This window comes from Mastigoproctus giganteus, chromosome 3 (genome assembly GCF_048544385.1).
Source record: "Mastigoproctus giganteus isolate SK-2022 chromosome 3, ASM4854438v1, whole genome shotgun sequence".
NCBI lineage: Eukaryota > Metazoa > Arthropoda > Arachnida > Uropygi > Thelyphonidae > Mastigoproctus > Mastigoproctus giganteus.
Genome location: NC_143577.1, coordinates 240,660,369 through 240,683,177, shown reverse-complemented (window position 1 = coordinate 240,683,177; position 22,809 = coordinate 240,660,369). Strand labels below are relative to the sequence as shown.

At 35.9% G+C, this 22,809-nt stretch overlaps 1 protein-coding gene across 1 annotated transcript in view; it reads right to left on the bottom strand.

Moving 5' to 3' along the window:
- Positions 1 to 4,835: 4,835 nt before the first annotated feature.
- LOC150088948 (transmembrane protein 115) overlaps positions 4,836 to 22,809 on the bottom strand; it is a 35,031-nt gene continuing 17,057 nt past the window's right edge. Inside the window, exons 2-3 of the mRNA XM_090370365.1 lie at positions 14,219 to 14,392; positions 4,836 to 5,272 (exon numbers count right to left, since the gene is read on the bottom strand). Coding sequence (XP_090226491.1) covers positions 5,002 to 5,272; positions 14,219 to 14,392 — 445 coding nt within the window. The 3' untranslated portion in view covers positions 4,836 to 5,001. The remainder of the gene's footprint in view (positions 5,273 to 14,218; positions 14,393 to 22,809) is intronic.

Below are 22,809 nucleotides of genomic sequence, written 5' to 3'. Positions count from 1 at the left end.
GGTGCAAGGGTCTATAAAAATGGGTCTAACGTAAGAAGGCAAATATAATGGTGAAGATAACCACCTAAGAGTGCGCAGTCACTTTAACACTGATAGACTTTAAAAGGGATTGGATCATTGAACTATCGGAAGATGAATGATCAATGCAGCAAATCGCTATGAGCATGGATCATGTTTTCCGAACAGTTTGACGCTATTGGCAACAATGAATGGAGGAAGACAGTCGGAAATGTCTTTATGGCATTAGAAGGTTAGAACGACATGATGCAGTCCACCCAACTGGAAACAGCTTATTCCTAATCGTCGAGAATTCCAATGTTGTAACGCTGTTCTTGTCTATGTTTACACCACTGTCAGGGAGCATGATTAGCAGAGGACTGCATGAATTGGAGCTGCACTATCGCAATCCTTGGCTGTGATGGCATTTCATCAACTTCAGTGATACAGAACAAATTGGGGACAAGAATGGCATTCTTTAATCATGGATCACATTTCTATTTGAGATGTATTTACAACCGTATGTGCATCTGGAGAAATGCCAGACACAGGAGTAATACATCCTGTATTGGGGAGCTGTATAACTGGTCCAATGCCTGGAAGGAAAGGTGCCCACTTCTTGAACTCCTTTGGTTATCTTTCTCCAATGCAGGTGAAGACAGATGCTTTATAATACTGTAAATCTGATGAAATAAGATAGATACATCTGCTTCCTATCTCTAGTTGACAGATCCATCAACTAGAGATAGGAAGCAGATGAGATGGCAATCTGCCAGTCATGAGTTGTTGGGTTTTAGTAAGCACATCAATGGCTTAGACCATATTATGCTGTATACGTTATATATGTAAATTGTGTGTTCTGCAGTTGATTTGCTTGTTTACTGGAGGAAAACAGTAAAATTCTATGGGAAAAAAACAAAAAAAAAAAAAAAACTTCCTCCCTCATCTTCGATGGGATTTGAATCACAGGCCTTTTTAACCTGGTATGAGAAGAGCAGCTATTATGTGCCATCTGCGAAGGCCTTCTGTTATTCTATATTTGTTCCCCTGGTTTGAGTTTTGCCTAAGAGGGAGAATAAACTTCTTCAGCACTTTTTTGGACCTCAATTAGATCTTCCCCTCAGATGTCTAGTTGTAAACCTTTGCAGCCCACACCTCTTCAGATATGTTCATGTGTATTGATTTGTCCTCATTGTACTCTTCTTTCTTTGAACCCTCTGTCGTTTTTTAGATGTGGATTCCAGACTTGCCTATACATCATGGACACAATACGTGCTTCCTAGCCATCTGTTTACACTTTTTGGAAAATTTCATATTGGATTGAAACATAACACCTTTTTATCTAGAACCACTTCCCTGAATTCATTCTCAGAATTACGACTTTCCACTTTAATCCAACTAAGCATGCCTGGGATGCTTTAAGGAGATAAATTGCACTGTCAATCTCCTCAACTCAATCCCATATGTGTATGTGGTGGGTGCATTGGTCTAGAATTTTCACAGAGGCAACCAAGGCCGACCCAACCCAGACAATATATAATGTCCAACAATCACTATCTGGTTGAAGGGAAATTTTTGCACATCTAACCTGCAACAATTCATTTCCAGTCCCTTCGTGGGTATAACCTCAGAAAGAGAAAGAAAGTTGTCAGTATTAACTCAATCCATTTAAAGTCATAACACTTCAGTCAGGTCCATAACACATGAAAAGGCCTGGGTTCAAGTCTTATCAATGATGCAAGTAATTTTTATGGGCTTTTCCCATGGCTGAGTTAGTCTCATGCAAGGGGCATGGTTTTTTCACCAGAAATTCAGTTTTCCATCTAGCAAAGTGACATCAACCACAGAACACATGCAATTTACAAACACAATATACTGATGCCCCATAGCCTTAGTTGCTCTGGTGCTTAACACACACATATACAGGGTTCAAAAAAGATTTATATTCACCCAGTAGCAGTTGCAACAGAAGGAACTGGAAAGTTGCTGGAGAGGCCTTCATTCTGCAGTGGATTGAAAATGGCTGATGATGATGAGTAGTTGCAATTGGTTGAAACAAACCATGTATTACTTCTTCAAGTCACGAAACAAAATGACACATTTCTGCCCTCTCGATACTTCTGCAGACCAATTTTCTAGAAGTCCTCTGGCACTGTCCTTTAATTCACAACTCACCAGCAAAGTGTTTTCCACAAAGACAGGAAAAGAAAGAAATCTGAAGATGCAAAGTCAGGGGAATAAGCAGGATGCAACAATATTTCAAATCCACATTCATCAGCACATCTCATTGCATCATGCAAGGAATGTGCAGGGGCATTATTGTAGAGCAGGTGCACACCTTTTGACAGCTTTCCCCATCATTTTTCTTTTATAGCAGCAGGTAGCATTATGAGGAGCATGGAAGTCACAGTACAGCCCTTTTGAAGGTAATCTGTTAGTATTACACTATGCTGATTACAAAAAAAAAAAAAACTGACAGCATCACCTTGAAAGCACTTGGTTGCACCGCTACCTTTTCTTGGGAGGAGGAGAGAGAGAGAGAGAGAGATTGATTCTGAATACTTCCACTGTTTTCACATTTTAGTTTCAGACCACAGTGATGGATCCAAGTTTCATTCATGGTAACTAGTCATGAAAAAAAAGAACTCTTGCTTTTCCTGGCACATCAACATTTCACGTGCATATTGTACCTTTTCCTCCTCCTGTAGGGAGTCAGAAGTCTGGGAACTCAGCTAGCAAACACTTTACTCATGCAACTGTTGATGGATGCCCTTCACAGACCCTGCAGTAATTTGGAGCTCTGCAGCTAGTTCTTTGATGCTAATACTGTGATCTGCCAGGATTAATACCTCAATTTTTTAAACTCTTCAGTTACAGTAGTTGCTAGGCATCTTGGGATTTCATCGTGCACTGAGGTTCTTTCACATTTAAACTGTTAATACCAATGTGCAACAACATTGGTATTAACCAATGTTGTTGCACATTCTCCATAAACAGCAACCATTTATTTGTATTCCTTTATTCATTAACAATTTAATTCATTCAGCACTGCAAATAAAAAAATGAATTGTCAGATGGAAACCAAAATTTGCTTGGTTGCTACAGAGATTTCAAAGTATCAAAAAAATAAAGAATTATCTTTCTCTCACTACTCCTGGGTGAATACAAATCTTTTTTGAGCCCTCCCCCAACACTCGTACTTCAGTCAGGTCTTGCAAGTGCCCAGTTTCCAAATTCACCTCTCATTTTTGGTAAGAGAACCTTTTTCTAACCCCTGATTAATCTTTTTGCTCTTTTCTATTCATCCCAACAGATCAAGGTCCTTACAATGAGGTTTCCAGACTTGTACATGGTACTGAAGGTGCAGCAAAACCATTTCCTCATGCAGCAGTATAATCATCCCCTTGTCCCCGATGGCAAAATTCCTATTATCACTGACAGATCTCATAAGCTCTCCTAGCAGTTTTCAGACCTCCACATTAGATGGTACAATTATCAGTCTTTTTCATTATTCTCCACTCTGAGCATAGTACCACTTTACTGGTATGTTATCTGGAATTACTAGAACACCCCTTGCCTTTATCCATAGTGGTAACTTTCCCCTAATGCCACCATGCTCCAATTTGTACAGAAACTTTTCAAAATGTAGCCGGGTGGTCGGGAGCACGAGTGCAATAGCACACGCTCAATGAGTGAACCCGGGTTCAAGTCCGTGACTGCTAAATACGATTAACATTTATATTGACTGATTTATTATAAACTCCACTGACCTGGTGGTCGTGCCGGAGTATAAACAAGAACATTTAAAATGAGTAGAAGATGGCAATGTATCATGCCAACTAAACTACGACAGAGTAAGACAAAATAGGCAGTATTAAATTCAAAATTTTTCATTTCTAATACTGTTTAAAGATTTTAAAAGCAAAATCAAAATACTCACCTGGGGGCTTCAGTATTAGAACACTGCTTTCTACAGCATATTTATCAAATACAGTATTATTTGTATATTATCTGTTATTTGAATAGTAACTACTCGGGGTAAATTTTACCACAACTTTATTCAACTTCACAACTTTTATTTATTAAAATTCTTACAACCCAAACTGTCTGTTAACTCTCAACTATGATATGAGAACAAATATATATTTTACAATTATCTTAAATAGTTTTGTACATGAATAATTACATCCACTTTATGCATATTTTTAACTGTTCAATATTTGAAGCTGATAAATATTTTTCTTTTTTCATTGTAAATAAACCCACATATGAAAAGTTTTTTCATATCCAAAGGGAATGGGAGAGGGGGGGAGTGTCTAATCTGAGTGCAGAACAATGTCTAAAAATAAATGCAGAAATTCCTTTCTAGCCACAAAGTCTAGTTGCACAAATCAAAAGATTGAAAAGTATTTAAATAATATTTACAAAATGAGCAAATAAGAACACTACAAAGTTAATTTGACAAAATCTTTATATAAGACTTTCTTGGCTAGTGCAGTCTCTTAATTTCTGTGTATTAGATACAAAAATAGTTTATATTGACTGACAGAATTTGTGGCATATCTATATCTCAAGCACTTTATGGAAGTTTGGAATCTCACATCTTTTTAACAAAACATACAGAAATTACAATGTGAAGATAAATATACTCAGAACATCACAAATCCGACCAGTGACTGAAGGCTCAACAATACTACTCTTTTGTTTTGCAAAGGTCAGTCTTGTTTTAAAAAGAAAATATTGCTATTACAGCAATAAAAAGCAATCAGTGCCTTCCAAAATTTGGTATACTGGTAAAACAAATCACAAGTGACACAGTTAAGTATTTTTTTTTTTTTTTTACTTTCTTTAGGTTCAAACAACAATGATATTCCTTCTTTTGGTATCATGTCAGTATCTGCTGGTTGGAATGATAACATGATGATGATGGTAATGAGAGGTATTCCAACAACATTTTAAGGCTTTCTACTCAAAGTTTTGATACACACCATTCTTAAGTTGATTTCAGGAGTGTGGTGGTACTGGTGATGTATGAGAGGGAGCTGGTATTGTAGCTTGAATTTTCTGACTAGTACTGACACCTGACATTACTGAAATAGGGGTTACTGAAAGAGGTGAAGATTCAGAATATAATGTGGTAGTTGGTGGGATGGCTATAGTTACATGCTTGCTTTTATCTTCTGCTGGATTTTTTGGATCTTCATCCACCAGAGATGGCCAAGCTGTCTGTTCAACTTTACTTAATCGTTCGCTGAGGGCTCTCAGAGCAATCTGCCTATTAAGGACAATAAAATATTAAATTAAAACAGAAAAAATAAAAAAAATTTCTGAAATTATAAATGTTCAAAGTAAAGTTATTTATAAATAGCAATAAACCAAAAGAATTAATCTAACGTTTTAATATTAAAATGGCAGTTATGCTGTTAGTATTAAATGCTACAACTTGTCGTCATGTTTTGCCAATGTTGGGTTATTACAGTTAAACTATCTAAAGGGATACAAATTAAATTCATTACATTCAAGTTAAATAAAGTTATGCTAAACATGATGGGGTACTACTACTGCTGCAACAATTTAGTGCAGGTAAGCAAGACATTAGTGAGCTCCTCGTGACATCAATTAATTTTAACCTATATTAATTTATTTTATAAACAACTTTTTTTTTATTTAAGCACTTAGCATTAAATTTCTTTTATATAGTTAGTAAAAACATTTGATGATGCTAGGCACAGATTGGAAAGGTGGGGGTTACAGATTCTTAAAACTTCTGGATCCATGTTAAGCACTTCCTGGTGGCACGTGAAACATTTTCAACATGTGGCACACTGCACAGAAAATTTGACCACCCCTGTGCAAATAAATAAATAAATTCACATCAAGTATAAATTTTATTCTGGAAAGCAATTGCAGCTGCACTTGTTGAATGTGAACACCAGCTTTGCACAAAATGACTTCAAAACAACAATTCCTAGATTGTAAATCAATTTAAAAAAAAAAAAATTGTTTTGAAGAAGTTACAAAAATGGCCATGAAAGATACTGATGATATATTAAGTATTTTCCTCATTAGCTACTTAAAGGCATTCCAATATCTAGAACAGCAATTCCTAAATTGGATAAAAATAAAACTATTTTTGAGCTCCTTCACTTTGTGTTCTTTTTATTGCACTACTCCAGGAAATTTATTGCCATGCCTCGTATAACGTGAATTAAACTTAAATTTTAATAGTGTTGGCAAAAATTTAAAACTTTGGTAATCCCCTCTAAGCAATACGTTTTTCCCAATATGTAAATGGAAAAAAAAAATCACAGGATTTTTTTCTTTCTTGGATTCCCTGAAGTTTACTTATTATGTAAGCTATAATTATAAGCAAACAGGACAAATTTTTTTCATTCTTAAATGTAAATAATCATATAACTTCCTTATTGGAAAAATTTTCCAAATCAATTTTTTCTGAAAACATTATGACATTTTGTATACTTCAAGTTGAAACCATTTTTATTGGAGATGATTGGAGACTATCTCTCAATTGAAAAAAAAAAAAAAATTCATTGCCATCAGCAGGAAAGAAAATCAAATTCACAAATGCATCCAATAAGTTTATAATAGCATAAAACCAAATAAAAATGTGAAGGCATAAAGGAAAATGCAAGCAAGTCGGTATATTGCAATATTTGTCTGAAAGTAGTGGTAAGCGTGCTCAGTGCATCACTAATCTCAGAGTGGAAGGTGCTACATACATATTAACCAGGATCAAATTAAATGTAATTTATTTTTCTAGATATTAACAAAAATAGTATAAACAAAGCTCAGCCATAATGGAAATTACAGGCATGAATTATATGGGATTATCACTAATTAATATTTTGATGGTTGAAGTTATTTAAATTAAATACAATAATTACAATTCAATACAATAAACAATAATTATGTTTCCAATGTAACAGTTCACTAATATTATATGAGTAAAAGGAAGAGCACTTCCTTTTCCTCATATCAGGCAGGGTTATCAGTTCTCTTACCACCAAGGTCACATTAGTTTACCCAAGCCCAAGACAGTTTTTAGAAAGCAGATTGCATAGTTCAAAAGTAATTTGGCTTGTGAAGAAAAAGAAGCTGATATATAAGTAAAATCAATGATAATCTTAAGAAACAAAAAAAAAAAAGTTTTATTTTTACTTTTTTTTTTTTTTGGCTGATGCTGTATAAGCTTGCTTCCTTGCATCATATGCTTCTGCTAATTAGTTCAATATAATTTAATTAGGTCCAATTAACAGAGGTGAAGAACAATGAATCGGCAATAAAATTAATTCTAGAAACCTGGAAGTTATGAAAATCTAAAACTGATGAAAAATTGACAGATCAGTAATTTTTAAAGAAATGAAGTTCTACAAGCCTGTAGCTGAAAAAATATCAAAAACTGAACAAACTAGAGCATATGCTTAAGAAAATATGAGTTTCTCAAGTCCTTTCCTAACCAATAAAAGTTAGTTATCTAAATTTAACTTTTAGAGAGTTAAATTAACTTAATTCAAAATTTAATTTTCCTGAGTAAGATTTTAAAGTTCATTAGTCCAAAGAGCTTATACATTGTACACTACGCAGGACATACCCTAAACTTAACAGCTTGAGGATTAAAAACTAGACGTTAAATTCATGGGAATTATTGCATATCAATAAGTTCAATATATTCAAAGTTATGTTAAAATGTTAACTCTTTCATAAGAAAGGAAAAACAGGTTCTGGTTTTTTTATATAAAAATGATGAAATATGCAAAATATTTTTGCACAATTCTTTGTGATCAGATGGGCTAATAATGAAACTTTATATAAATTACTATTTTACTAAAAAGGTTGCATCACTACCAGCAATCAACATGAAATGGGCCTAATAAAAAACAGAGGATACTTATTACAATTGGCTTGGCTAGTTTATAACTTGATTTGCCAATTCATTTAAATGTATAGACAAATTCTATAGTGAATGCATACTAAGTTACTCAGTGACTAAGTTGAAGCATCAGCATGTGAAATGCCAAGAGGTAAGTGAATGTCAAGATAGATATAGATATATAAAAAAAAAAAGGTTATATTTAACAACTATCCAAAATAGTTAAGACTATGGCCAAGACAAATTATTCTTCTTAATTTTCTATTTTTGCATTATTCATATTTTTATTGTCAGTCTACTCATTAGTTTATATTTTAACCAGTTAACATCTAGCCTTAAGATTAATGTGTGTAGGTGTGTATCTGCGTGCAATTGTGTGTGTGTGTGTGTACAGTATTGTTATCACCAGTTGCAAATTCTAGTTACTTAAATGCCCTCTTGATTCCATTGCAAAGTGTATTGGCTTTATCACTGTATGTGTTATGGATTGCTAACAAAAGCTTTTTTGTCTTCAGCTGTGTATGAATGCTTTGTGACTCATAACCAGATGATTCACAACCCATCTTGCTGTCATCTTCCCAAAATCCTTGCCTTTAGTCAGAATTGGTACGACAGGTATGGAGGCCTCATTTTAGGAAGGATGTAGAGCTGCTGGGAAAAAGTACGGAGAATGAAAACGAGATTGATGAGAGGAACAAAGGATTGCTCTTAACAAGAAATACTTAACATTAGTAGAGGCATATGATGCAAGAAAGCAAGCTTATGCAGCATTAGCGAAATAAAAAAATCAAAAAAATCCTTCCATTTCACCCCTCCGTTCTTTCGAAATACCTGTCCAGCTGAGCCTTAAATTTATTTAGGCTATCAACTTCCACGACAAGGGATGGAAGTCTGTTCCACCAGCCAACTACCCGCTGGCTAAAGGCAAATTTCCGCACATCTATCCTACATCTGTCTTTCCTCAATTTGAATTTATGCCCTCTCAGGTGATTATTCTGATCAAGAGGAAGAATCCCATCAGCATTGAGCACGCTCAAACCATTCAAGGCTTTATACACCTCAATCAGATCACCTCGCAGATGCCTAGTCTCCAGACACTGTAATTCGCAAAACTTAAGCCTTTCTTCGTAAGAGCAACCCTTTGCAGCATTCACTAATCTTGCTGTCCTTCTCTGTACTTGTTCCAGCAGCTCTACATCCTTCTTGAAATGAGGCCTCCAGACATGTATACAGTACTCAAGCTGTGGCCTGACCATTGCCTTATACAAGGGAATAATCACCTCCTTATCCCTGCTAGAAAAATTCCTGTATATCATTAACAAGACACCATGAGCTACTCTTGCAGCCCATCTGCACTGCTCAGAGAACTTCATATCTGCCTGCACAACCACCCCCAGGTCCTTTTCATTCTCTACCACTGTCAGTGTAGTACTACAGAGTTGATACGTTGCTCTGGGTTGCTGTTTCCCCATATGTAGTACTTTACATTTGTCAATGTTAAACTTCATTTTCCACCTCTCAGCACATCAGCTCAACCTTTTCAGATCCTGTTGCAGCAGCATAGCGTCAGTAGTGTCCTTGCCAACCTATGTATCATCTGCAAACTTCGACATTAAGCTTGATATACCATCATCAATATTATTTATAAATACAGAAAACAATAATGGACCCAACACTGAATCCTGAAGGCTTCCACTAATAACATTAGTCCACGATGAGCAGTGTCCATTGATTACCACTCTCTGTCTTCTCCTCCTCAACCACCCCTTTATCCATAGCAGCAATTTGCCTCCAATGCCACACTGCTCCAATTTGTGCAGCAGTCTTCCATATGCAACAGTATAAAAAGCCTTTCTAAGATCCAAGTATATAATATCAAAGTTATTCCCTGCATTCAGTTCTTTTGTGACTGCATCATAGTATCCAATCAAATTGGTCAGGCAAGACTTCCCCTCAACAAAACCATGCTGTGTCCGAGCTATAACTGAAGTCTTGTCTAGATGATCCTGAAGTGCTTCTTTAACCAGTGCTTCCATTAATTTTCCTGGAACAGAAGTTAAACTCACAAGTCTATAATTACTTGTGTCAGCCTTTGATCCTCCTTTGTGAATTGGGGTCACATTTGCACATCTCCAGTATGTGGGTACCTCCCCTGAGTCCAAGGAAGCTCTCATAATTATGGCTAAGGGTTTGCTTACTTCCTTTGCTGCCTCCTTTAATATAACTGGATTGATCCCATCCACTCCAGGTGCCTTTCTTGTGTTTATCTTCAACAATTTCTCCTCCACTTTACTCTCAGTTATTACAAGATTCTCTAACTTACTGCCAGAGTCGAATACAACTCCGGCATAGCCCTCGCTGAATAATTCCTCATGTGTGAACGTCGATGCAAAATATTCATTTAGTTTGTTAGCTACCTAAGCAGGATCATCAACAGTTGAACCATCGATATCAAGTGGACCAATCTGATTCATCCCCTTCCTTCTAGAGTTTACATAAGTAAAGAACTCTTCGCTGTTTTTCTTTGCATCCCTTGCCAAAGATTTCTCATAATCTGCCTTTGCCTGCCTAACCTTTGTAACTTGGTTACAGAACTTATATCAATCATAGGCTTCTGTGTCGCATGTTAATTTATATGTATCCCATGCATTTTTCTTCTCTGCCATATGCCTCATTAGTTCATCTAACATCCATTTAGGCCTAAACCTTGAACAATATTTCTTAGTTGGTATGTAAAGCCTAGCAGCTTCCAAGTTAAGTTCTTTGAATGTTTTCCATTTTGAATTTGCTTTGGATTTTGAATAAACCACTTCAGCACTCTGTGAACACTGCCACCTAGTGGTTCCTTTATCTGCAGATTCTTAATGTATGAAGAATCACTACTGATAATCAAATCAAGAGTATTACTCCCTCTAGTTGCCTCCCGAACATGCTGATGTAGAAAACATCAGCAAAAAGCCTTGCTAGTGTGTGAGTGACCAACCCACAAATTCCAGTCAATATCTGGGAAATTAAAATCCCCCATTATAAGACTCTCTGATTTACTGGCCCACTATTTCCCTGTAGTTTCTTATTATACTCATCAGAGTCATTAGGCCAATAGCACACTCCTACTCTCAATTTTGATCTCCCAATGCTTATGTCACACCAAACTGACTCGACACTGCACTGTACAGCGATGTCGACTGGCTTCACTTCCATGGATTTTATGTGTTTCTTAATTAATAGCATAACCCCCTTCTCCCTTCCTATCCTTTCTGTAGACGTTGTACTCCCCAAATTCCAGTTCTGCATTCCTTATATCTGTGTGACACCACGTCTCTGATATCCCAACAATATCTGCCTTTGATGCTTTGAGCTATACCCTAAATTCATCAAATTTATTTACCAAATTCCTAGCATTGTTGTACACGCAAGTATACATACACCTGTTCCTATTCTTAGCTACCCTAACACAACCCATGTGTTTACTTGTACCGCAATGACTCCCAGCAGTCTCTGAAATATTCTGCATCTTGTTTTCCAGGCTGGTGCTCATTCCAATAGAAGCAGTGCAAGAATCACTTTCACCTCTGCCAGTGGCTACTGTTAATCTATTAGTTCTTGTATCCCCCCAAGCTAGCAGTTTACCGACCCGCCTAACACTGCCTCGATAGCATCAGCAAATATTCTTGCACCCTTTCTATTTAAGTGTATCCCATCCCTGTAGAAGAAGTCTCTCCTGTTAACAAGTACAGACCAGGCTGAAAAAAATCCTACCCCTTTAGCCTTGCACAATCTTTCCAGAGTCGAATTGATCGACAAGGCTCTCATCATATACTCCCTCCTAACGTGTCTGGGCCGAATTGCAGACACTTTGAAATTCAACCCTAATTCACGGCTTTTTTTCAACAGTGACCTGTACTTGTTAAGTAATTCTGCCAGTCTCCTACTCTTAATATCATTAGTGCCAAAGTGTACAACTATATCACCTTTTGTGCCCTTAAAGGATGATATCCGCTCTACAACGTCAACCTTTGCCCCTGGCAGACATACCCTGATCCTGTTTCACCTATCCTTTTTACAAAGCATGTTCCCCGTTTCCCTGACAATAGAGTCACTTGCAACTACTAGTTCCTGTGGGACCAGCGCATTCTACCTTGGGGGTTGCCGCTGTGTTGCGTGATGACCAAGTGCAAGCTCTGGCGTTGATGTGGGCAGCTGAGAGCTTGATGGGCCCCTCAATATAGATCCTTCGAGGGCATCCACCCTGTTCTTCAAGCTCTCATATAGTCCTATAATAACGCTGAGTTGTCGCCTGATTTCGTTACATTCCTTGCATTGCGCACACACACAAAGATATCCCCCATGGCAATATCATGTCCTGTACCCGATTGCTCCACAAACATCATGCAAGCAGTGCATTTTAAAAGGCTGTGATTCAGAGGGCAACTGCTCCCCCCCCCCCAGTTCTCTTTTGAGCCAGAGCACTCCCATTAGCTTGAGCCTTTTGCCTTGCTGTTCTGATCTGAGTCATGATGATTTCGATTTAATTTCAATAAAATTTCAATTTCAGTATAAAATTATAACCCTAAACTTGTATCCCAACACAGTTATAACGCTATATATATTTTTCAGTATCGAGTATTATCTACGAGTTCCGTTTATCAAGTTATGTATTAATTAATTATGTTACGTTTGTAATCTAAGCCGTTATATGTATTTAGTTAAAAGTACAATTTAATTGACAACGAAGTTTAACAAAATTAATAGATTTTACTGATTAATTGACAATATTATATTATATACTATACTAAAGCTATCTAGTTCGGGATATAACGTATAATATAACAATGGCAGCAAGTTACGAACGGTAAATCTACGGACACTTAAGTATTAATTAACTTCCAAATCTCTCAGTCTCAATTCAGAATAAACTAACAATCCTGACTAGGTCTATAAGCTACTTATAGAAAATAATTTGATGTAACAATTGGTTAATAAAGTGGCTAAATATGGCTAAAAAACTTCTCGTTCAGCGGAGCTGCAACTTGTAACACATGGATTTGATACCCTTACTTAAATTATGCAATTTGCAGTGTCTGGAGATTAGGCACCTGCGAGGTGATCTGATTGAGGTGTAAAAGGCCTTGAATGGTTTGTGCAAGCTCAATGCTGATGGGATTCTTCTTCTTGCTCAGATTATACACCTGCGGCAGCATATCAAATTGAGGAAAGACAGTTGCAGAATAGATGTGTGGAAATTTGCCTTTAGCCAGTGGGTGGTTGATTGCTGGAACTAACTTCCATCTGTAGTTGTGGAAGTTGATAGCTTAAATAAATTCAAGGAAGAATTAGACAAACTTTTGGAGTGAATGGATGGGTGAAATAGGAAGGGTTTTTTTTTTTTTTTTTTTTTTTTGGCTGATGCTGTATAAGCATGCTTTCTTGCATTATATGCCTCTACTAATGCTAACTGATTTAAACTTTAAGAAAGTTTGTAGTTCTTAATATTTTTAATTCTGGCCTTGTATTTCCAAATTTAAGCAAATGCAATATGTACATGTGTATCCTGATGTTTGTCATAATAATATTATATTCATATGTAGTATTCTATAAACAAATCTACATGCTTAGAAGATGACTATCTTCTAGAATATCTGAATTTGTACTTTTTTTTTTAATTCTGTAAAGAAGCAGTGGGGTACTATTTCAAAATAGACAGAAACACAGAACACACAGTGCGAGTATTATTTCTAAAATTATTTTTTTTGTTTTGTTTTTGTGTATACACCCTTTAACTGTAGTAACCAACTTACCATATTTGTAGCTGTTGCATATTTTTACAGTGAGATACAGTGGCTCTTTCATACAAACCTATTGTCTAATGAGCTAATGACATCTGGTTACTCAATCGTAAGAGGAAGTGTGACTTTCATCATACTGGGATTCCATCATCCATTAGAGATGCACAGCAACTTTACTAAAACAAACGAACAAATTCCTGTTTTTTGCCCCCCCCACACACACACAAAGAAAACTTTCTGAACAGCATTCAGTCATCAGGCAGATGAAGAAGAAGATAATGTAGTTAACTACCTTTTGCAATAATTTTACAGCCTGATTCTGTTATAATATGTATATGTATACATCATAAATAATTTAAAAGGAATTAAATATTTTTATAATATGAATAGGAGGTATTAAACACACCTACTTAGAGTTACACAGTCAGTGCACTCTTTGTTGACTTATTTATTATACTTTAACAAAGGATATAATTGTTATCATTAAACAATTCTTTATTTACTCATTCATTAAATGTCTGAAAATTATACAAAATATGGTTACCTCCTCCTTTCAGCATCCTGAGTATCAGTTCCAGGCAAACTCACAGTAATTGAAGAGGGTGATGCCATATTATATTTCCTTATTGGTTTCTTACATACTTTTATATGGACAAGGAACTCGAACACTGTATTCCCAACCATTGCTAGAGGTGGTTGCAGTACATTTGGAAAAAAGCTAATAAAAAAAATTAAAACAAAATAAATCCAAATAAAAATAATTTATTAAAATAAAATTTTTAGATTAACTTATTTTTAATACTACTAAGTAGTTGTAATAGAATTAAGACATGAGCATTGTGAAACATGGCTTTGTAGCTCATGTAGGTCAGTCAGCAATATACAGTATATTTCTATTGTGAAGTTGTTTTGTTGTTGTTGTTTGGTTTTTAGGAGCATTGGCAACTAAGGCCATATTGCTCCGGGATGGGATATGCGGTGGTCATTCCTTGACCGTTCCACATCCTCCGTATTTGGTGGTGACGGGCTCAAACCCCGGTCTAATCAAGAAGCGTGTACTACGTACTGCTGCTCCTTCCCACCTGGCTACGGAGGCGCCTCTATTGTGAAATGAATTGTGAGTTGCTCTATTCCTGTGAACATGACGCCCCGAAAAGTTCTAGTCCGACTTAAGGAATGTAGAGAATAATCCCCCCCCATCCAATTTTTTTTTAGACCCCTAAATTTAACTCTAAAGTCCAACTACAGGACCAAAAGAAATAAATCGGTCCATATTTATTAAGCCGTTTAGACCTTCAAAATCTAATTTTATGCCAATCCACGTAATGGTTTCCTTGCTGCCGGAGGTATGGTGTTTGAAGACAGAAGTCTTGAGTGCTCATTGTTGAGACCACACGGTCTGAACACTACAGTTCTGACAGTGGGGAAGATGTCCCACATGTTTTGCAAAATTGATATCGCCTTCCCCATGAATTATTGGCGAGTTGGACTAGGAGAGTTGGAAAAGAAGCTTCCAATATCTAAAATAAAGGTAATCCCTGTTGATTCATAGTATTCTGTAAACCTGTATTGAGGCACCCCGGCCCAGTAAACAAGATGGCCCCCAAATTGTGAGTTTTATCTTAATTAAGTTACTCTGTACAAAAAAAAAAAAAAAAAAAAAGCCACTCATTTGAACATATTAAAGTTATTCCCTGAATAAACTTCCTTTGTGATCACCTCATAATATTCTATTATTGCTGAAACAACATTGTCTCTATCAAGAGTACCCAGCACTAACAGAGTCAGACTTACAAGTCTACAGTTTCCTGGTTTAACCTCAGCCCTTTGAATATAGGAGAGATATCTGCACATTTCCAATCTTCTGGCACTTCACCTGAGTCCATTGATGCTTCCCTTATTATACTGCATATAAGTTTAAAGATAGCACAAGCTCCTCGTGCTTTCTTCATTTTTAAGTGAAGTGAACAAGAGAAATATTTTCTAGATTTTCCAGGATGAGCTAGTTTCATGCAAAGTGGTGCACAATTTTTAGTGCCTCCTGTTCAGGTTTTCCCTCATTAGAACCAGCCAAATGAACTCGGAATACACACAATTATACACAGTACAAAGTATAGTAGAGCAAACCTCGGTTCTAAGCACAAGTATATTAACTAGGAAGGTGCTCTATGAACTATGAAATAATAGTAATATATAAGAAAGAAATTATAATATAGTGGAAAAGCTCCAGATAATCTTGTGAAGTTCTTGTGTAAATTTAAAGAACTGAATAAGCATTTAGATGATACATAAACAGAAACATATAATTAAAGTTAAAAGGCTTAGTACATGGAATGAGTTGTTAGTATCTGGCTTAATGACAAAAGGGCTACTGAGGCCAAATTATGTCTGCTCATACTTTATTTAGAAATATACTGCTGTAGATGTTAAATTAAATACTCTTGTATAGGCCAATACATGAATATCACATGGAATGTTTTTTTTTTTTTTTTTTTTAATGACTGATAAGTTTCGCATTCTTGAATCACTTTGCCAGAAATGATAATGGTAAATTCTCTTTTGGTCATTTAAATAATTAGCATTAGTAGAGGCATTTGATGCAAGAAAGCAAGCTTATGCAGCATCAGCCAAAAAAAAAACCCACTTCCACTTCACCCCTCTGTTCGTTCGAAATACCTGTCCAGCTGAGCCTTAAACCAGCTGAACAGACTTCCATCCCACGACAAGGGATGGAAGTCTGTTCCACCAACCAACCACCCGCTGGCTAAAGGCAAATTTTCGCACGTCTATCCTACATCTGTCTTTCCTCAATTTGAATTTATGCCCTCTCAGGTGATTATTCTGAGCGAGAGGAAGAATCTCATCAGCATTGAGCATGCTCAAACCATTCAAGGCTTTATACACCTCTATCAGATCACCTCGCTGGTGCCTAGTCTCCAGACACTGTAATTTGCAAAACATAAGCCTTTCTTCGTAAGAGCACCCCTTTGTTCCATTTACTAATCTAGTTGCCCTTCTCTGTACTCGTTCCAGCAGCTCTACATCCTTCTTGAAATGAGGCCTCCAGACCTGTATACAGTACTCTAGGTGTGGCCTGACCATTGCCTTATACAAGGGAATAATCACCTCCTTATCCCTGCTAGAAAAATTCCTATATATCATTGACAATACACCATGAGCTACTCTTGCAGCCCATCTGCACTGCTCAGAGAACTTCATATCTGCCTGCACAACCACCCCCAGGTCCCTTTCATTCTCTACCACTGTCAGTGTAGTACCACAGAGTTGATACGTTGCTCTGGGGTTGCTGTTTCCCATGTGTAGTACTTTACATTTGTCAATGTTAAACTTCATTTGCCACCTCTCAGCCCATCTGCTCAACCTTTCCAGATCCTGTTGCAGCAGCATAGTGTCAGTAGTGTCTTTGACAACCCTGCCTACCTTTGTACCGTCTGCAAACTTCGACATTAAGCTTCATATACCATCATCAATATCATTTATAAATACAGAAAACAATAATGGACCCAACACTGAGCCCTGAGGGACTCCACTAATAACATTAGTCCACGACGAGCAGTGTCCATTGATTACCACTCTATCTTCTCCCCCTCAGCCACCCCTTTATCAACAGCAGCAATTTGCCTCCAATGTCACACTGCTCCAATTTGTGCAGTCTTCCATGTGCAACAGTATCAAAAGCCTTTCTAAGATCCAAGTATATAATATCAAAGTTATTCCCTGCATCCAGTTCCTTTGTGACTGCATCATAGTATCCAATCAAATTGGTCAGGCAAGACTTCCCCTTAACAAAACCATGCTGTGTTTGAATTATAATTGAAGTCTTGTCTAGATGATCCTGCAGTGCTTCTTTTACTAGTGCCTCCATTAATTTTCCTGGAACAGAAGTTAAACTCACAGGTCTATAATTACTTGTGTCAGCCTTTGATCCTCCTTTGTGAATTGGGGTCACATTTGCACATCTCCAGTCTGTGGGTACCTCCCCTGAGTCCAAGGAAGCTCTCATAATTATGGCTAAGAGTTTGTTTACTTCCTCTGCTGCCTCCTTTAATAAAACTGGATAGATCCCATCCACCCCAGGTGCCTTTCTTGTGTTTATCTTCAACAATTTCTCCTCCACTTTACTCTCAGTTATTACAAGATTCTCTAGTTTACTGCTAGAGTTGAATACACCTCTGGCATTACCCTCGCTAAATAACTCCTCATGTGTGAACGTCGATGCAAAATATTCATTTAGTTTGTTAGCTACCTGAGCAGGATCATCAACAGTTGAACCATCGATATCAAGTGGACCAATCTGATTCATCCCCCTTCCTTCTAGAGATTACATAAGTAAAGAACTCTTTGCTGTTTTTCTTTGCATCCATTGCCAAAGATTTCTCGTAATCTGCCTTCGTCTGCCTAACCTCCTTTGCAACTTGGTTACAGATCAACTTGTATCTATCACAGGCTTCTGTGTCATGTGTTAATTTGTATGTATCCCATGCATGTTTCTTCTCTGCCATATGCCTCATTAGTTCATCTGACATCCATTTAGGCCTAAACCTTGAACAATATTTCTTAGTTGGTATGTAAAGCCTAGTAGCTTCCAAGATAAGTTCTTTGAATGCTTCCCATTTTGCATTTGCTCTTGGTAAAATCATCAGTTGGTCCCACTGTATAGAATTTAAATACTGTCTCAGTCCATCGTAGTCGCCTTTACGAAAGCAATAACCCTTCCCTTTACCCCTAATGGTAGTTACCTCTTAGTAAATCCCACTTTAGCACACTGTGATCACTGCCACCTAGTGGTTCATTTATCTGCAGATTCTTAATGCATGAAGAATCACTGCTGATAATCAAATCAAGAGTATTCCTCTCTCTAGTTGCCTCCCGAACATGCTGATGTAGATAACAATCATCCAATAAATCCACAAAAGCCTTGCTAGTGTGTGAGTGACCAACCCACAAATTCTAGTCAATATCTGGGAAATTAAAATCTCCCATTATAAGACTCTCTGATTTACTGGCCCACTCTATTTCCCTGTACAGTTTCTTATTATACTCATCAGAGTCATTAGGCCTATAGCACACTCCTACTCTCAATTTTGATCTCCCAATTCTTATGTCACACCAAACTGACTCGACACTGCACTGTCCAGCGATGTCCACTGGCTTCACTTCCTTGGATTTTGTGTATTTCTTAACTAATAGCATAACCCCTCCTCCCTTCCTATCCAGTCTATCCTTCCTGTAGACACTGTACTCCCCAAATTCCAGTTCTGCATTCCTTATATCTGTGTGACACCACGTCTCTGATATCCCAACAATATCTGCCTTTGATGTTTTGAGCAATACCTCAAATTCATCAAATTTATTTACTAAACTCCTAGCATTGGTGTACACGCAAGTATATATGCACCTATTTCTATTCTTAGCTACCCTAACACAACCCATGTGTTTACTTGTACCGCAATGACTCCCAGCAGTCTATGAAATATCCTGCATCTTGTTTTTCAGGCTTCTGCTCATTCCAATAGAAGCAGTGCAAGAATCTCTTTCACCTCTGCCAGTGGCTACTGTTAATCTATTCATCTTTGTCTCCCCCCCAAGCTAGCAGTTTTCCGACCCACCTAACACTGCCTCGATAGCATCAGCAAATATTCTTGCACCCTCGTAATCTCTTATTTTGCTTCCCCTTGAATAATATATTGTCACCTACATGCTGCTGACCTTTTCAGAAGTCCTAGGAAGTGACCAAATTCTTTTTTCTCCGTATAGTTGTAGAAGAACAAGAGAAACTTACCTGAATATGATATGTAGAACACTTCCGTATGATACTCTCCAGAAATTAAAACGAATAAAAGAACGCAAAATTATTACAGTAAAAAATCAATTGAACACAAGTCAAAAATTAACTAAAATCAATTAAATTAAATGTAAATTTCGAAAAACGGTTTTCAAAGAAAATCATTTTTCAAAATTTACGTTTAATTTAATTAATTTTTTAAAATTGTTTTTTGAATTTTAGTTAATTTTTGAGTTGTATTCAATTGATTTTTTACTGTAATCATTTTGCATTAATCTTTTATTCATTTTAATTTCTGGAGAGTATCATAGGGAAGTGTTCTACACATCATACTGGGATAAATTTCTCTTATTCTTCTACAAATATTGATAGCAACGTTGAACGTATTGAGCATCACAGCTCTATTACTATCAGTTTCTCTGTATATGTACTAATTTCAAATTATCTTTAGAACATGAAGAGAAAATGCTGTTGTCGTAGTATTAGGGTTTTAGGAGCATCAGTAACTAAGGCCATATATACTGTCTGTAAATTGCATGTGTTCTGCGGTCGATTTCTTGTTTGCTGGATGAAAAAACAGAGTTTGGGGAGTAAAAACCCCATGCTACCCTCACCTGAGACCAACTAACTAGGCCACATTGTGGAAAAGCCCCATATCACGTCATCAGCAGCATTCGAACTGAGGCCTTTTCCAATTGGTATGGGGAGGATGGCCGATTCTATAAACTGTGCTACCCATATGAGGGCTAAGGGAAAATGCACCTTGCAAAATATAATGGTTAAGTAAAGTTTTTCTTTCACTTATGATTTTACAACTGTTAACTGATTATAATTACTTTCTTCTAATATCTTTTTAAAATAATACTGTTATAATGACCAACTTGCAATAACAAAAGATGAAAAACTAAGGAGTTACACATTACATAACTACGCATAAATTTAGAAAGGAATGACAGTTTTGGATTTTGCTTCCAACTAGATACAGAGAATTCTTGATAGAGACAGCTTTCTTTTCATGCAAAGGGGACAAAATTTTAATCCTATCCCTCCCCTTTAGCTCTTGTGCATTCATAAAACTTCTCTATTCATCCAGTTGTAACTCACATTAGCATTCAAGGGAATGCTTTTTCTTCTTAGTTTATATTAAAAATTTGAGAGCTTCATTTTAAAAAAGGTCAAAATAACTTGAAAAATACACATTTTAGCACTAGTAAACAAGTTAATAGATTGTACAAAAAACAGTTATTACAAAAATTAAATGGTCTGTAATGTTTATTTTAAGCAACTAACATGCATACAGAAGAATTATGAAGTTTCTCAACAGCCAGTTTAGTAGTAATGGTAGAAAGTAATGGTTAATTAAGAAGTTGCTTAATCATTTCCTCAATTGCAATAGCCATAAATCGCTTTATATATGAAATGCTGTCTCATCAAAACAGTTGGAGGAGACCAATCAGAAATATACTATCAAATGATACATCACAAAACACAGGTTTATGCAATCATACTGAAGGATTGGATACATCCAATTTGTACAATAATAAGAAAAAAAAAAAAAAAAATGAGCAACTAACTTAATTTTCATAAAGGTAATTTATAACACTATTTCATATTACTATACAAAAGTTTCAACAGTTTATAGCAGGCCAAAGGATACGTTTTTGAAGGTTTGTGGGCACAATAGTTATCATAATATAATAATAACCAACATGTATACTATTCTATACACATTGGTCATTATTATTATTTTTTTTATTTTACTACATTTCACTCTTATCACAATTTACTTATTTATTAACAAACAGCATTACATTCCATATGATTCTGGGGAAAGAGATGCTTAATGTATCTGCATTCAACAAGAGTACAATAATTTAGTGCATATAACGATAGACACTTGGATAAGACAAATGCCTAATACAGAAATCATAACTGTCACTTTCCTGGTCTACTATAACTCATTATTATCTTATATTTCAATGCTTTTTTCAAGCAGCAACATTTTATATTGCTAACAACCGAAGATGAAATGATTACTGCATGTTCATGGTTCTGTGGAATAAAAGAACATCTTGAGACACCAAATGGCAATTGATACTTTAAATAATCTCAGATTTTCTTAGGAACATTATTAACTATAAATGCTACTTTCTCCATCAGCTAAGGCCTGCAAGAACTGTGATTATAAGAAAGTGCTTGTATCTTCCTATAAGATGCTATCCTCAGACCGAACAGCATATTTTTCACAATAGATCTAGGGATTATTATTTTAATTTTGCATAATGTACTGCTACTCAAATACCACTGCTGTTATGATTGAAACTGCGACCTGTCTACAATTGCATTGTGTGGTTTGTTAACATGGTACCTTGGTAACTATACAATAGGGCACTTTTAAGTTTATACCATTTCTACGTATAATCTGAGATAAATATACAAACTCCCTCTTATGAGCAGTGTAAAAAATATATAATTTAAATTCAAGATCTAAAAATTTTAAACTAGAAACAAGCCCTTATTTAAAATTTTCCTAGAAAAAAAAAAAAGTATTTGTGCTTTAAATAAAAAAAGGTATTTTTAAAAATACCTTCATTTGAAGCTGTTGTTTTGGAAAATATGAAGGTCTGGTGGTTCAGTACCTATGTGAACAAGGAAACATAGAAGGTAGTGGTTTTTATTATTTTTTTATTTTTTGCTAGTGCAACAAAAGCAGCAAGCTTCCTTGCACTGTATGTCTAATACTAAATTCCAGTTTGCCATTCACTTTAAAAAGGTAATGCAGTTTAAAGACAAAAATTTAAATATTGAAATAACAATTATTTAATCAAAGAAGTGATCAGACATTCATCAAGCAAAGCTTTTAAAGATCTAACAATGCTTTTGCCAATTGTTAAATAGTTTCTTATGAGCTGCTGCTTTTTTTTTTTTTTTTTTTATTTTCCTATTAATAATACAGTGCTGCCATGTTTAAAATAGTATTTGAAAATTTAAAAAAAAAATTAATTTCTAACTATGGATGTGCTTGTTCCAATAATTAATAACTCAATGGCTGAAGGATAACATGTTATAATGAATTAAATGGCCAAGATAAGGCAGAGTTGTATTTTAAAATAGTTATTTTCCCAGATATGTTCTTTTTATTTTCATAATGTCAAAATGGTGAGCTGTAATATGGAAAGAAATTTTATTTGGAGTCAACAGATAAGAATCAAACTAAAATTAGCCAAAATAGCATCCAATCTCCACCTCACCCCATTAAACCATCACAGATTCTGAAAAACAAAACTTCAAAATAATTTTTCATGTTTAATTTAAACCAGGTAGGATTA